Source organism: Schistocerca americana, chromosome 2 (genome assembly GCF_021461395.2).
Source record: "Schistocerca americana isolate TAMUIC-IGC-003095 chromosome 2, iqSchAmer2.1, whole genome shotgun sequence".
Taxonomy (NCBI): domain Eukaryota; kingdom Metazoa; phylum Arthropoda; class Insecta; order Orthoptera; family Acrididae; genus Schistocerca; species Schistocerca americana.
This window is the reverse complement of record NC_060120.1, coordinates 234,643,651-234,659,557: the sequence shown is the minus strand read 5'-3', so window position 1 is coordinate 234,659,557 and position 15,907 is coordinate 234,643,651. Positions and strand designations below refer to the sequence as shown.

At 38.5% G+C, this 15,907-nt stretch overlaps 1 protein-coding gene and 1 non-coding gene across 2 annotated transcripts in view; both read right to left on the bottom strand.

Moving 5' to 3' along the window:
- Positions 1-3,000: 3,000 nt before the first annotated feature.
- Trnas-uga lies at positions 3,001-3,075 on the bottom strand. Its single transcript has one exon. It is a non-coding gene; the product is annotated as a tRNA-Ser (tRNA).
- Positions 3,076-8,992: 5,917 nt separating this feature from the next.
- Positions 8,993-15,907, bottom strand: part of LOC124595234 (ankyrin repeat and SAM domain-containing protein 4B) — a 290,543-nt gene continuing 283,628 nt past the window's right edge. The window contains exons 8-9 of the mRNA XM_047133892.1: positions 14,301-14,467; positions 8,993-9,696 (exon numbers count right to left, since the gene is read on the bottom strand). Of these exons, the coding sequence (XP_046989848.1) occupies positions 9,446-9,696; positions 14,301-14,467 (418 nt within the window). The 3' untranslated portion in view covers positions 8,993-9,445. The remainder of the gene's footprint in view (positions 9,697-14,300; positions 14,468-15,907) is intronic.

The following is a 15,907-nucleotide window of genomic DNA, read 5'->3' as shown; positions in this document are numbered from 1 at the left end:
TGCATTGTATATGTTGCATAAGACGGGACTAACAAATTTATAACAGTGTTTCAGTATTTTACTAGAAATATTGTCCACTCCAGCAGAATTTTTATTTTTTAAGGATCTAATTACTCTTATGACTTCGCTTACAGTAACTGGAGGTAAGGATATCTGTGGGATTCTGTTACTAATAGCTTTCTGTAGGAGGGACAATGATTCTTCCATAGAACCATTACAGCCTGTCTTCTCTGCTGCTCTCAAAAAGTGGTTATTAAATATTTCTGCAACCAACTCAGGTTTCTTTATGATACTGTCCCCTGTATTAATCTCTACCTGAGACATGTTCCCTGTTGTCCTGCCAGTTTCCCTCTTTATTACATTCCATATAGTTTTAATTTTATTTTCTGAGCTTTCAATTTCTGATTTTATGCACATACTTTTAGATTTATTTATAACCTTCTTGAGAATGCTACAGTAAAGTTTGTAGTGTTGTCGTTTCTTTGGATCATTACAAGTCCTGAGAGAACTGTATAACATCCTCTTTGTTCTACAAGATGTTATTATCCCTGTAGTGATCCAAGACTTCTTGGCATTGCCTATATGACTATTTCTAACTACTTTTTTGGGAAAGATGGACTCAAATACAGACATGAATTCATTTAAAAATAAATTGTACTTTTTGTTTACATCTGTTTCCCTATAAACTCGGCTCCAGTCTATCTCTTTTAGGCTATCATTGAATTTTTTAAGGCCCTGTTCATTTATTATCCTAAAAGATTTCCAAGAATGCTCGGAACTGTTGCACACACTGATGTAATTGAGCCTAAGCAATTGACCACCATGATCAGAAAGGCCAAGGATTGGATGTACAGTGATCTCATTGCATTTAGACTTATCTATAAATATATTATCTATCAGACTTTTACTGTTAACAGTAATCCTAGTTGGGAAATCTACTATTGCCATAAGATTAAAAGACTCCATTAAACGTACTAAATCAGCTTTACTATTGCTCTCATTTAGGAAATCAACATTAAAGTCACCAGTAATTAACAAGTTCTTGGACTTTGAGTACAGTATGGATAATAAAGAATCTAAGTGCTTAAGAAATACATTCAAATTCCCTGAGGGAGATCTATACAGTGCTAACACTACAGCCGTGAAGTCATTTACAGTAATCTCAACACCACATACTTCAATTTGTTGCTCTATACAATGGCTCTTTAAATCTAATGCATTGTAAGATATGTTGTTTTTTACATAAATTACCACTCCACCTTTTTCCATTATGGTTCTAGAGTAATGCGCTGCCTGACAGTAACCACTTAGCTGTAACCTTTCAATATCTTTCACATGATGTTCACTAAAACATAATACATCAGCACCTTTTATTCCTTGTGGTTCCTCTAACAGAACAGTAATGTCATTTACTTTATTACCAAGTCCTCCCACATTTTGGTGAAAAATCGTCATTTCTTTGGAATTAGAGACAGATCTAAACTTTTGCCTAAAAAATTATCGGTAGCTACAGACACAGTACGTTCATTACTAACAATTTCCTGAAACATTTGAGTTTGAAACCGAGTCTGACTTGATGGTTGGAGCCATTCAAGTGCGATTGGTTCCAACATTGGGGTACATTTCTGGACTTCTTCCAATATTTTTGTTTTTAAGAGGGTACCTAATGCTTTTTTTCCTGATCTGTTCAGGTGCATACCGTGTCTTGTAAATAATTCTCGTCCAAAACTGCTTACATCTACAACACAAGTATTTTTAAAATGCTTACACAACTTTGCTAACTTAGAGTTCGTTTGTGAGATAGCCTCATTTACACAGGACTGTGGAATTAAGTCATGTCTCTTTGGAATGTTCACAACAAATACCTTAGACTGATTAAGCGCCGATATTTTCTTCCTGAGCGACTGTATGGCATCATTCCCTTCGTTGCAGGCAACGTTGTTTGAGCCACATATTAAGATCACACACTCGTTTTTTACTTTTTCAGGATCACACCCCGCTACAACTTCTTGAAGTTTAGCACCTGGCTTCACAATTCCACAAACATCGGCAGCATTAAAACTGCTTTTCACTATATCAGCCATGCCTCTACCGTGACTATCAGCGAAAATGTGAAAACGATTTGTTGATGTTTCACTCACAGCAGACTGGATCACACCACTGCCACTTTCATTGCTGGAAGGACAAACCTTTGTTTATAGCTTTTGCAGATTTAGAGAAAGCTTTTCACAATGTTGAATGGAATACCTGTTTTAAATATAGGCAGCAGAAGGTTATGTATAGAAACCAGACTCCAGTTGTAAGAACTAAAGGGCATGAAAGGGAAGCAATAGTTGAGGAGAAAGTGAGACAGGATAGTAGCCTCTCCCTCATGTTATACAATCTGTACATTGAGTAAGTAATAAAGGAAGCCAAGGAGAAATTTAGAAAGGGAATTAAAGTTCAAGGTTTTTGTCAAGGAAGTAATTCTGTCTGAGATGGCGAATGATATGGAAGAGTAATTGAATTGAATCATATATATTATTTCTGAAGTCAACATCCCTTTTTCTCAACAAATACTAATCATACAGGGGTGAATGAGGTATTGTTAGGAAGGTTTTTTAACCAGCTTCTGACATTTTTTGCTAAAGCTCACTACTTGTGGAAAATTTTAACATGAAGGAGACTTTTAACTACCATAGGCAAAAGACCATCATGGATGACCAGCTTCATGCTGATATTGTACCATCCATTGAGATAAGCTGCTTTGATAAAGGGCAGGTTGCTATTACACAGGGCTTGTGAACGAGTATCTCAAAAACAGTGAAATTGGTTGAATGTTCTTGTGCTAGTCATGAGCATCTACGGGAAGAGGTAGAAAGACAATGAAATATTAATCACGAATAAGAGGCTCCTTTTTCATATTGTCTTATATCAAACACTGTTTTATTTCCAGAATGAGATTTTCACTCTGCAGCGGAGTGTGCGCTGATCTGAAACTTCCTGGCAGATTGAAACTGTGTGCCCGACCGAGACTCGAACTCGGGACCTTTGCCTTTCACGGGCAAGTGCTCTACCAACTGAGCTACCGAAGCACGACTCACGCCCGGTACTCACAGCCTTACTTCTACCAGTACCTCGTCTCCTACCTTCCAAACTTTACAGAAGCTCTCCTGCGAACCTTGCAGAACTAGCACTCCCGAAAGAAAGGATATTGCGGAGACATGGCTTAGCCACAGCCTGGGGGATGTTTCCAGAATGAGATTTTCACTCTGCAGCGAAGTGTGCGCTGATATGAAAAAGGCAAAGGTCCCGAGTTCGAGTCTCGGTCGGGCACACAGTTTTAATCTGCCAGGAAGTTTCACTGTTTTATTTGTTTGAAAGTATGTATTAACTGGATAATTTATATACAGCAGGTGGGAACAGACTTTACAACATGTCCTTGGATCTCACCAGCCCCCAGACCTTAATTTCTGATAGTTTTTTGATCTCAGATTTCTTTTCAGCAACTATGTCAACGGGATTGCCACAATGGTAACGATGGATCCATTAAGGTCACCAAAGTTAAGTGCTGTGAGGCATGCAAGCACTTGGATGGGTGACTGTTCGGGTCTGTCGAGTGGTGTTGGCAAGCGGGATGCACTCAGTTTGAGGAGATACTTGCCTGTTAAGTAGCAGCTCTGGTCACAAAAACTGACAATGGCTGGGAGGGTAGCGTGCTGGCCACATGCCCCTCCATATCCGCATTTAGTCTTCATGCACACTGTTCAAAAGAATTAGGGGAAACTTCTGTCAACATCCACTGTATTAAATCTGTTTTGATACAGGTCAATACTTGTGGTCTTATTGCATGGCTTGAGTTCTTCACTTTGAATGGAGGCAACAATTAAAAGCATTTACTATCTGTTGGCTGTGTTATGCATCACAGAAGAAAGCGACTACCAGTGTCCTAATATTTCCTAGTGAGGCTCACAGATGACAGTTGCCATTTGTGGATGTTGTGTTCAACCAAGCACATGCAATGCAACATCATAATCCAGTGGAAGTTGCAAGGGTGGTCTGTTAGATAAAAAAAGGACAATGTTCAGTCGTGTTGCTGCAGATGCCATTGCCTCTCCATGTGTATCTATAGGTTGTGGACACACTACAGGGAGACGGGTCAATATACAAGGTGACTTGGACAAGATCGCCAAACGTTGCAGCCGTCCTTGGAGACCGATATCTGGCCATCTCTGTGTTGCGTTTTCATACAGACACCGCAAGAGCACTGTAAGATGATCTGAGAAGGGCCACTGGAGCTGCTGTGTACAATCGAACTGTATTGAACAGGTTACAAGAAAGGACTTCAAGACCTAGACATACCATTCAAGTGACATGCTTTACACACCAGTATCTTGCAGCACACCTTCAGTTCTGCCATTCCCATGTCAATTGGAAACTTTGTCAATGGCAAAACATGTTAATCACAGATGAGTCCAGATATCCTCTGACATGAGGTGATGGCTGTGTTTGTGTGCTGAAGCCTGTGATGAGTATTATCTGCTAAATGTTGTCCAGGAAATTGACAGATTTCCAAGGTTCTGTGACGTTTTGGGGAGGCTGTATAGCTCTTGTTGTTGTTCACAGTTGCCTTATTGCCAGGCAGTCCACTGAACAGATCCTGTTGGACTATGTGGTGGCTACTGCATACGGTGATAGCCCTGAATTTCCTCTAATGCCAGGCCCTATGTGGCAGGTGTCAGCAGGGATGCCTTACAAAAGCTGGATATTGCAGTAATGGAAAGGCCGGCAGTGAGTCTCAACATAAACCACATCGTGCGTACATGGGACATGCTCGACAGATGTGGTTATGGTCGTGCTGTTCCACCACAGACTCTCCAACAACTCTCAAGGGCTCTCACAGAAGAATGGGAACTACGGAGCATGCCACGTAGGTTTCAGACAGTGATAAATGCTTATGTAAGCAATCAAGGATGTGATGTTTTCTCTCTCTCTCTCTCTCTCTCTCTCTCTCTCTCTCTCTCTCTCTCTCTCTCTCTCTTTACTTAATTTATGAAAGAGTAAGATTTTCCCATTTCATAAGGGCATACTGTTACAACAACCAGTTTAAAAGATAAAGGTATAGCTTGGTAACATACCCAGTCCCAAATTATTGCTCAGTGGAGTATAGCAGATGCCCAAAGCCATGTTTCCTTAATTCTTTTGAGCAGTATATTTTATTTTATGAGGTATCTATTTTTCCTCAACCCCCCACCTCGCACCTGCCTACCATATATAATGCCATTAGCTTTCTGCTTTTATTATCTCCTACACGATATTTTTTCAGTAATCTCCATCTTGCTTGTTACCATGTCTTCTACCTTTAAGCACTCATCTGGTGCAGTCACCAATAATCAGTCTCATCCTCTCATTCCATTTGGTAAGTCTCCCCTGACCTGGTATTCTAGGCGACTTTTCAGTAACTCTCCCCATTTCCTAAATCTTACTAGACCTTTCCTTCATCCCTCTTCCTTCCGCTTTAACCCTTCTACCAGAAGAAGGACTGTGGCTCAGAAAGCTTGCACGTTTCCTAAACCAATACGTGTGTTTTCTCCTGCTGCCACTTAGTGAGTAGGTTTTTTATGTGCAATTATTTTTATTGATAAACTATTGATTTGGTACCCTCTGAAATCTATATGCTTCTAAATTAAAGAAAATTGTGGTTGAACCATGGACCTTGCCATTGGTGGGGAGGCTTGCGTGCCTCAGCGATACAGATGGCCGTACCGTAGGTGCAACCACAACGGAGGGGTATCTGTTGAGAGGCCAGACAAACATGTGGTTCCTGAAGAGGGGCAGCAGCCTTTTCAGTAGTTGCAGGGGCAACAGTATGGATGATTGACTGATCTGGCCTTGTAACATTAACCAAAGCGGCCTTGCTGTGCTGGTACTGCGAACGGCTGAAAGCAACGGGAAACTACAGCCGTAATTTTTCCCGAGGGCATGCAGCTTTACTGTATGATTAAATGATGATGGCGTCCTCTTGGGTAAAATATTCCGGAGGTAAAATAGTCCCCCATTCGGATCTCCGGGCGGGGACTACTCAAGAGGATTTCGTTATCAGGAGAAAGAAAACTGGAGTTCTACGGATAGGAGTGTGGAATGTCAGATCCCTTAATCGGGCAGGTAGGTTAGAAAATTTAAAAAGGGAAATGGATAGGTTAAAGTTAGATATAGTGGGAATTAGTGACGTTTGGTGGCAGGAGGAACAAGACTTTTGGTCAGGTGATTACAGGGTTATAAATACAAAATCAAATAGGGGTAATGCAGGAGTAGGTTTAATAATGAATAAAAAAATAGGAGTGCGGGTTAGCTACTACAAACAGCATAGTGAATGCATTATTGTGGCCAAGATAGACACAAAGCCCATGCCTACTACAGTAGTACAAGGTTATATGCCAACTAGCTCTGCAGATGACGAAGAAATTGAAGAAATGTATGATGAAATAAAAGAAATTATTCAGATTGTGAAGGGAGACGAAAATTTAATAGTCATGGGTGACTGGAATTCGAGTGTAGGAAAAGGGAGAGAAGGAAACATAGTAGGTGAATATGGATTGGGGGGAAGAAATGAAAGAGGAAGCTGCCTTGTAGAATTTTGCACAGAGCATAGCTTAATCATAGCTAACACTTGGTTCAAGAATCATAAAAGAAGGTTGTATACCTGGAAGAGTCCTGGAGATACTAAAAGGTATCAGATAGATTATATAATGGTAAGACAGAGATTTAGGAACCAGGTTTTAAATTGTAAGACATTTCCAGGGGCAGATGTGGATTATGACCACAATATATTGGTTATGAACTGCAGATTGAAACTGAAGAAACTGCAAAAAGGTGAGAATTTAAGGAGATGGGACCTGGATAAACTGAAAGAACCAGAGGTTGTAGAGAGTTTCAGGGAGAGCATAAGGGAACAATTGACAGGAATGGGGGAAAGAAATACAGTAGAAGAAGAATGGGTAGCTCTGAGGGATGAAGTAGTGAAGGCAGCAGAGGATCAAGTAGGTAAAAAAGACGAGGGCTAATAGAAATCCTTGGGTAACAGAAGAAATATTGAATTTAATTGATGAAAGGAGAAAATATAAAAATGCAGTAAATGAAGCAGGCAAAAAGGAATACAAACGTCTCAAAAATGATATTGACAGGAAGTGCAAAATGGCTAAGCAGGGATGGGTAGAGGACAAATGTAAGGATGTAGAGGCTTATTTCACTAGGGGTAAGATAGATACTGCCTACAGGACAATTAAAGAGACCTTTGGAGAGAAGAGAACCACTTGTATGAATATCAAGAGCTCAGATGGCAACCCATTTCTAAGCAAAGTAGGGAAGGCAGAAAGGTGGAAGGAGTATATAGAGGGTTTATACAAGGGCGATGTACTTGAGGACAATATTATGGAAATGGAAGAGGATGTAGATGAAGATGAAATGGGAGATACAATACTGCGTGAAGAGTTTGACAGAGCACTGAAAGACCTGAGTCGAAACAAGGCCCCGGGAGTAGGCAACATTCCATTAGAACTACTGATGGCCTTGGGAGAGCCAGTCATGACAAAACTCTACCATCTGGTGAGCAAGATGTATGAGACAGGCGAAATACCCACAGACTTCAAGAAGAATATAATAATTCCAATCCCAAAGAAAGCAGGTGTTGACAGATGTGAAAATTACCGAACTATCAGTTTAATAAGTCACAGCTGCAAAATACTAATGCGAATTCTTTACAGACGAATGGAAAAACTAGTAGAAGCGGACCTCGGGGAAGATCAGTTTGGATTCCGTAGAAATGTTGGAACATATGAGGCAATACTAACCTTACGACTTATATTAGAAGAAAGATTAAGAAAAGGCAAACCTACATTTCTAGCATTTGTAGACTTAGAGAAAGCTTTTGACAACATTAACTGGAATACTCTCTTTCAAATTCTGAAGGTGGCAGGGGTCAAATACAGGGAGCGAAAGGCTATTTACAATTTGTACAGAAACCAGATGGCAGTTATAAGAGTCGAGGGGCATGAAAGGGAAGCAGTGGTTGGGAAAGGAGTGAGACAGGGTTGTAGCCTCTCCCCGATATTATTCAATCTGTATATTGAGCAAGCAGTAAAGGAAACAAAAGAAAAATTTGGAGTAGGTATTAAAATTCATGGAGAAGAAGTAAAAACTTTGAGGTTCGCCGATGACATTGTAATTCTGTCAGAGACAGCAAAGGACTTGGAAGAGCAGTTGAACGGAATGGACAGTGTCTTGAAAGGAGGATATAAGATGAACATCAACAAAAGCAAAACGAGGATAATGGAATGTAGTCAAATTAAATCGGGTGATGCTGAGGGGATTAGATTAGGAAATGAGACACTTAAAGTAGTAAAGGAGTTTTGCTATTTAGGGAGTAAAATAACTGATGATGGTCGATGTAGAGAGGATATAAAATGTAGACTGGCAATGGCAAGGAAATCGTTTCTGAAGAAGAGAAATTTGTTAACATCGAGTATAGATTTAAGTGTCAGGAAGTCGTTTTTGAAAGTATTTGTATGGAGTGTAGCCATGTATGGAAGTGAAACATGGACGATAACCAGTTTGGACAAGAAGAGAATAGAAGCTTTCGAAATGTGGTGCTACAGAAGAATGCTGAAGATAAGGTGGGTAGATCACGTAACTAATGAGGAGGTATTGAATAGGATTGGGGAGAAGAGAAGTTTGTGGCACAACTTGAGTAGAAGAAGGGATCGGTTGGTAGGACATGTTTTGAGACATCAAGGGATCACAAATTTAGCATTGGAGGGCAGCGTGGAGGGTAAAAATAGTAGAGGGAGACCAAGAGATCAATACACTAAGCAGATTCAGAAGGATGTAGGTTGCAGTAGGTACTGGGAGATGAAGAAGCTTGCACAGGATAGAGTAGCATGGAGAGCTGCATCAAACCAGTCTCAGGACTGAAGACCACAACAACAACAAGAGTGTGTAAACAATACCATTGATGGACTTATAAATTAGCATTTATTTTCACAAATATTTGGGTTTACAGCCATATCAAAATATTAGGCTAACAAATGCCTTTTGAAATTAGCTTATTTTATATACATATATTTTTATTTAAAAGAATACTGAGATAAACTGACAGTATTGCTGCTTCTTTTCTAACATTAGCTGGTGGCATTTGTTTGAACTGAAAAACCACCTATTTGACTCTGATCTCCAGTCTTTATATACATAAAGTTAAATTTGTACATTTAGCTTATTTGTATTTCTTCATATATTTTCAGATAAGAGGTCATAATTTAAGAATATCACACACTGCTTACATGACACTGAAATGATACTGTGTTAAACATAACTGTTTGATGTGAAATGCGTAAAAAATATATTCATTTTTGTGTACTCTCCCTGGTGAAGTATATAGTAGTGATATAATTTTCTCTGTTTGGACACTTATTTAAAATTTGCTATCAGACACTTCTCCTGGGCTTTCTAATGCCTCTCTTCGTTTCTGTATGGCTTTTGTCAGTTTCTTTATGGGACCCATTTTAAGACCTAGTTTTTCAAAGTCATTTGCATCCAATAACATTAAAGCTTCTAGGTCTATCTTCTCCTCAACAAACAGGCTAGTATACTCAGCCAAGCCTGCTGATACTAGAAATAGGTGCAAAGATGTCCATCGTGAGTCTGTTGCTTCATCATCTTCATCTGAAAAAAATGCACATTATTATTTTAAAGAAAACAGCATATAATGTCACTGTACAAAGAATCCTTTCATTCTGAAATATCTAGAATAATTTGCTTGATTTCATTAATAAGAATCATATAATTAACTGAATATTACACTTTCATTAATAACACAGTAAAAAAAGTTTTAAATTATAAAATTGCCACAAAATATAATCAGGCACAATACAGAAGCATACAACCTACATCTGTGCAGTGACAGATTAGTTCATTTATAAATAAATAAACACAATACAACCAGTTGTTAAAATAACAAATAATAGTCTCTGTGCACCTGAAGACACAAGGGACTAATAACACCTCTTTAAGCCAGAAGCCCTAAATTCTGTAACATCTTCAGGAAAGTTTGTTAATGGTTAGTGTGTAAACTCAAATATAAAGCTCTCAAAACAAATACACAATACAGGTGCACAGGACTATAAGTATGCTACATTATTTCCTAAAGTATTTCATTTTACTAGTCTACCTAAATGCATTTGCTATCAAAGTGATAATTTTAAAACATTTCTAGAGATTTCAGAATACTGTTAAGCTAAAAACAAGAAATGTCATTTGACAATAGAGCAAAGCTCTGAAATGTGTCATAATGGAAGTTTAGTGACTTATAATGATTTTATTTATTTATAGTTTAAATATACAGGCAGAGAAACCAATAAAATGTGTTTACATGTAACGATGAGAAGAAACTTTTTTTCATTCACTGTGAATGCAAGGACTTCTCTGGCTGTTAACAGTCTCTCTCTAGGAAAATGAGTGACAGACAGTATTGTTTGTGCAAATGGTCATAAACAGTTGGATAATATGACAATCTTCCTGCAATGAAGAGGATTTAAATTGTAGTAGTTCAAAAGAAAAATGCCTATTGCATGCTGCACATTAAGTTTTTTTAAATTAACTTGTGCACCCAGATTCGTTTCACCTTAGGTACAAGGCATCTTCAGCACATATACATTTATTTACACATACAGGCTATAATTTTAAAACATTGAAGTTTTATAATGAAATGGAAAAATACTTGTAGAACCACATGTAATTCATTATTTGTATGTCAATTCTCTCATGTGGCAAGCATTGCACTCTGTAAGTACTGTTCCATTTCATTATGAATCTTAAATGAACAGTTTTAAATCTATAACCTATATGTGCAAATGATAACCTATATGTGCAAATGAAAAAAAATTGTATAATATTTCAGGACAGCATGCATAAGTTAAATAAATAAAAAAGACTTAATATGCAACATGCAAAAGTCATTTTTCTTTTGAACTGCTACAATTTATATACAGCTGCTGCAAAAAATGGTCACCACAAGAAACTTGTTACAGATGATGTAGTACCATCAAGTCTACAAGTACTGACTCCTAGTAATAATTGTTGGACAATTTGACACTTTTCCTGCAATATAGAGGATTTATTACCATGATGTCTACAAGTCCTGTGTGTGTGTGTGTGTGTGTGTGTGTGTGTGTGTGTGTGTGTGTGTGTGTGTGTGTGTGTGTGTGTGAGCGAGCGAGTGAGAGAGAGAGAGAGAGAGAGAGAGAGAGAGAGAGAGAGAGAGAGAGACCACCCCTGTTCTGGTAATGAATGTAGTTTGGTGCAAAACAGGTAACTGATGCATGGGGTACAGTGGAGTCACTCATTTCACTATAGGTGTGACAGTGGGGGATGCTGCCATTATTAGAATTTAATGCACTTAAAGAAATGGTGAAACTGCTAATAAGTAGTGATGAAGGGGGAAAAGGAAGTAAAGTATCCATGTCTCATTGAAGGAAATAGACATAAAGTACTTGTTTGCCTTTGAGACAGAATAGGCAGTAATCAGACTTCCAATGGGGTGTGGAATACAATTCTGGGGGAGACAGAGCACACTGCTGCATTTTAGGGCTCAGCAGCAGACAAGCAGTCCATTTTCTGTATGTTCTACAGTATTAATTTATTTTGTTAATGGGTTTTCAGCTTGCATGGCCACTGTCAGACTTAAACTGACTATCACCATGTAGGGTGCTACCATATTCATAAAAAAGCACTGAAGAAGATGTTATACTTTGAGAGTGAGATACAACCATATAATAAATGTCATCTTTGACAGTGTAGTGGTAACGTAATTAAAAATGTTAAACAATAAATTAATATAAAGGGAACAAATCAGAGAAAGATTAATGTTAAACCTCAAGAAGGAAGAAAAAGACAGTGCCTGTATAACAATTTAAATTAAATTAAATAAACAATCATGATGAAATAATTTGAATACAAGACTAGAGCACTGAACTAGTTCAAAGTGGCATTATATAAGTAAGGTGGAAGAATTTCTCTTAAAGTAGTGAAGATGTATATATTATAAAACAATAGAATAAATGCAGTACATAAGTAATCACAATAAAGGAAATAAATACATGGAAAAATGGAGGAAAAGAAAGGAACAGAGATCGTGGATACATTGGAAAACTGAGAGAAGTAAGTGAAATTTAGAAAAGGTGAAGTATTCAGCTGTGTTTGGTAATTTAATATTAAATCAGGACTGTATGGCAGATGCCTGCTGATTTTCAGGGCTTCCAATTGTTTACTTTTTTGGCCTTTGTTAGCTAAATGGAGGGCATGGGACAGTGCCTGGAACTGTGTCCCTCACTCAATACCTACTGTAGAACACACACAATATTGTGCTTTTAAATTATAATTATGAAGTTGTTCCGCTGAGAAGCAACAGAAGAATTAGTTAATGTAGTCTTTGTTCAGTTTTTGACCCACTGATATTACATATTATGATCATAGTGGTAATGGAACATTGTGACTGGATCCTAAAACAACAAAGATGAGTTGTCTGATATGCTGAACCATGTCCCTGCTTTGTTACATCATTTAATATGCAATGAAACATCATTTTACTGGAGATTGCCAGCTCATCACCTGCATTCTGGGCAATACATTCGCTGGCAGCAGCGTTATTAGCAGGGGGTTGTATTGTGTATCGAACCGGGAAGCTAGGAATTGCAGAGAAGCTTCATCCTGCCGTAGTGTCCAGTGATTCACAACAGGCCACAGCAGTCCACCCACCCGAATGTCTCATACCAAACTAGTGTAACCCCAAATGTTTGTGTGGTAAGGTAATTATGGTGTACACGTATGTGGAGACAGTGTTTAAGCAGCAGTCACCTACATAGTGTAACTGAGGTGGAATAAGGGCAACCAGCCCGCACTTGCTGAGGCAGATGGAAAACCGCCTTAAAAACCATCCACAGCTGGCTGGCACACCGGACCCCGACACTAATCTGTGGGGCGGATTTGTACCAGGGACCGGCACGCCTTACCACTTGGTAAGCAGTGCATTAGACCGTGCGGTTAGCCGGGCAGGCTTTTTAAGGGGGTACTTGGAAGTGCGGTTCTTACAGAAGGCAACATAGAAGCTGAGGAGTATGTCAAAATTGCTGAGTGAATTTTCACTCTGCAGTGGAGTGTGTGCTGATACAAAACTTCCGGTATATTAAAACAGTGTGCAGGATTGGGCAAATGCTCTAGCAACTGAGCTATTCAAGCACGACTCATGACCTAACCTTACAGCTTAACTTCTGCCTGTACCTCTTTCCAAGTGTAACACAAGTTCTCCTGAAAAACTGTTGCAAATGGTATGCACTCTTTCAGGTTTGTGTTTTCCCAAAAGTATATGCTGTCTTCCAGTTGAACAATTGTACCGTATAGCCAGAAGCCTACTGTAATTGTTCGAGGAACATGATGAGGAACTACAGTTGATGTCTTGGCCTGCAAATTCATTCCAAATGAACACTAAAAACGTGTTTGGGACATCTCTAAGTACCAGTTAAAAGTTCACAAATCATGCCATCCTAATCTACAGGAACTGTGTGGCCTGTGTGCTGACATCTGGTGCCATCTACATCTGAGAACTTAGCAAGAAATTTTAAAACTCCATGCTACATTATATTCAAAATGTTGTACATGCTAAAAGTAAATAAACATTCTATTAAGTGGGTAGCAACAATATTCCAGTTGACCAGTGCATATATATTTAAATGTAGATGCCATCTCTGATGTAAATATTATTTTGTCAGGGACAGAAACCTGCTATTAGTCAAACGTGCTAACAGAATTTTAATATAATTTTCTCAACTTTTTCACAACTTATTCACTGTCATCGTAAGAGGCCAATAAAGAAAGTGACAATATGGTTATCTTCAGCCAGATTACTTTGTTTCATACTTGATATTAATCTCATCCAACTTGAGTGTTTTTTTGAAATTAGTTGATATGCACACTCCACTGAAATCTGCTCTATCTATGAGGTCTGTACTCCTCTGTGAAATGACGTCTTTAGGACTAGTAGCAGCTGGTTTAAATCACCCCCTAGTTGTTTGGAAATGACTACTATTAAGAAGCCAAATCTCTTAAGTATTAGCCATTCAAATAGCTACGAGTCTCACTGTAAAATGTTCCACACGAAATTAACTATTCTTTCCAGTGGTAAATGTTAAGCCACAAATTATTTTATTTTTTTCATGAATGAAGTATAAGTGCATGTTATTATTTGATGATAATGAATATTGTAATGTATTCACCTGAACTGAGGTCATCTTCATCCCAAGGCAGGCCATTATTTCGTCTGAGACTGCCTGCACTGCCAATACTGGAAGTATCATCAGCAACACCTCTTTCGCTTGGTCCCACTGCACTGTCCTGGTCTTCTTGTGTCGGCAGAGCAGTCAGTACTGCTGTCATATTGTTCCTGTTCACAGGCAAGAGCATGCTTTGAAACATACTGGGAAGGAGACAAATATTTAATGTAAAGAGACAGTGAAAAACTATATGCATAACATCACGTGCAACTGGAAAAATAGTGCGATATGAATATAATAGAGGGAAACATTCCACGTGGGAAAAATATATCTAAAAACACAGATGATGTGACTTACTGAACGAAAGTGCTGGCAGGTCGATAGACACACAAACAAACACAAACATACACATGAAATTCAAGCTTTCGCAACAAACTGTTGCCTCATCAGGAAAGAGGGAAGGCCTTTTTTCCCCCTAAGGTAAGTCTTTCCGCTCCCGGGATTGGAATGACTTCTTACCCTCTACCTTAAAACCCACATCCCTTTGTCTTTCCCTCTCTTTCCCTCTTTCCTGATGAGGCAACAGTTTGTTGCGAAAGCTTGAATTTCATGTGTATGTTTGTGTTTGTTTGTGTGTCTATCGACCTGCCAGCACTTTCGTTCGGTAAGTCACATCATCTGTGTTTTTAGATATATGGAAAACTAGTGCATAATAAATGGGTACTACAAACCTATGAAGAGATGTTTGTTATAGTCCTGAGGTGATACACAAGGGCTATAGCATATACTTCACATTATCAGTACTGGTTACATTGGGATTTTAAATTTACAAACAAAATTTCATCCTTGAAAACTACTGCCAGAATATTTTCATAGCAAATGAGATTCTTTCAGAGAGGGCAAGATGTATTTTGAAGTTACTAATAACAAATATAGCTAAGCAGGACATGTTTACTTAGTTTAGGTGGAATTTCCGTACTGTACTGTACTGCAACAAACTTAGTTATCATCTATAACAATGAAAACTATCAATTATCAACAATATAATGTAAATGAATAGATTAAAAAATGTACTCACAAAGTGGCGGCATGAGAACACTGACAAAATGGTTTAACTTTTACAAGCTTTCAGAGCCAGTGGCTCCTTCCTTTGGCAGAAGAAAGGTGATGGAATAGGAAAAGAGAGTTTTTGGGAAAGGGGCACAGTTCAGAAAAATCTCATCCCATCCGGTAAGTCTCTCCTGACCCAGGGTTCTGGGTGACTTTTCTGAACTGTACCCATTTCCCTAAACCTCTATGGTCCTCTTCCTTCACCGCTCTTCCTTCCCCTTCAACTCTTCTTTCATAACTAGGAGCCACTGGCTCCAAAAGCTTGTAAAAGTTAAATCTTTTTGTGTGTACATTCTCTTGCCACCACTTGGTGAGTTGATTTTTTATCTATCTTTTTTATTTATCCATTTACTCTCTCTGACTTGCTTGATGACCTAAGTAATAAAGAATAAGTTCAATGTTTGTCACTTATATGCCTGAAAGCCAACTGTTTGACACATTTCTTTGTGTATAACACAGAAACAAATGTGTTTAATTTAACATTAATGTTTTTACATCAC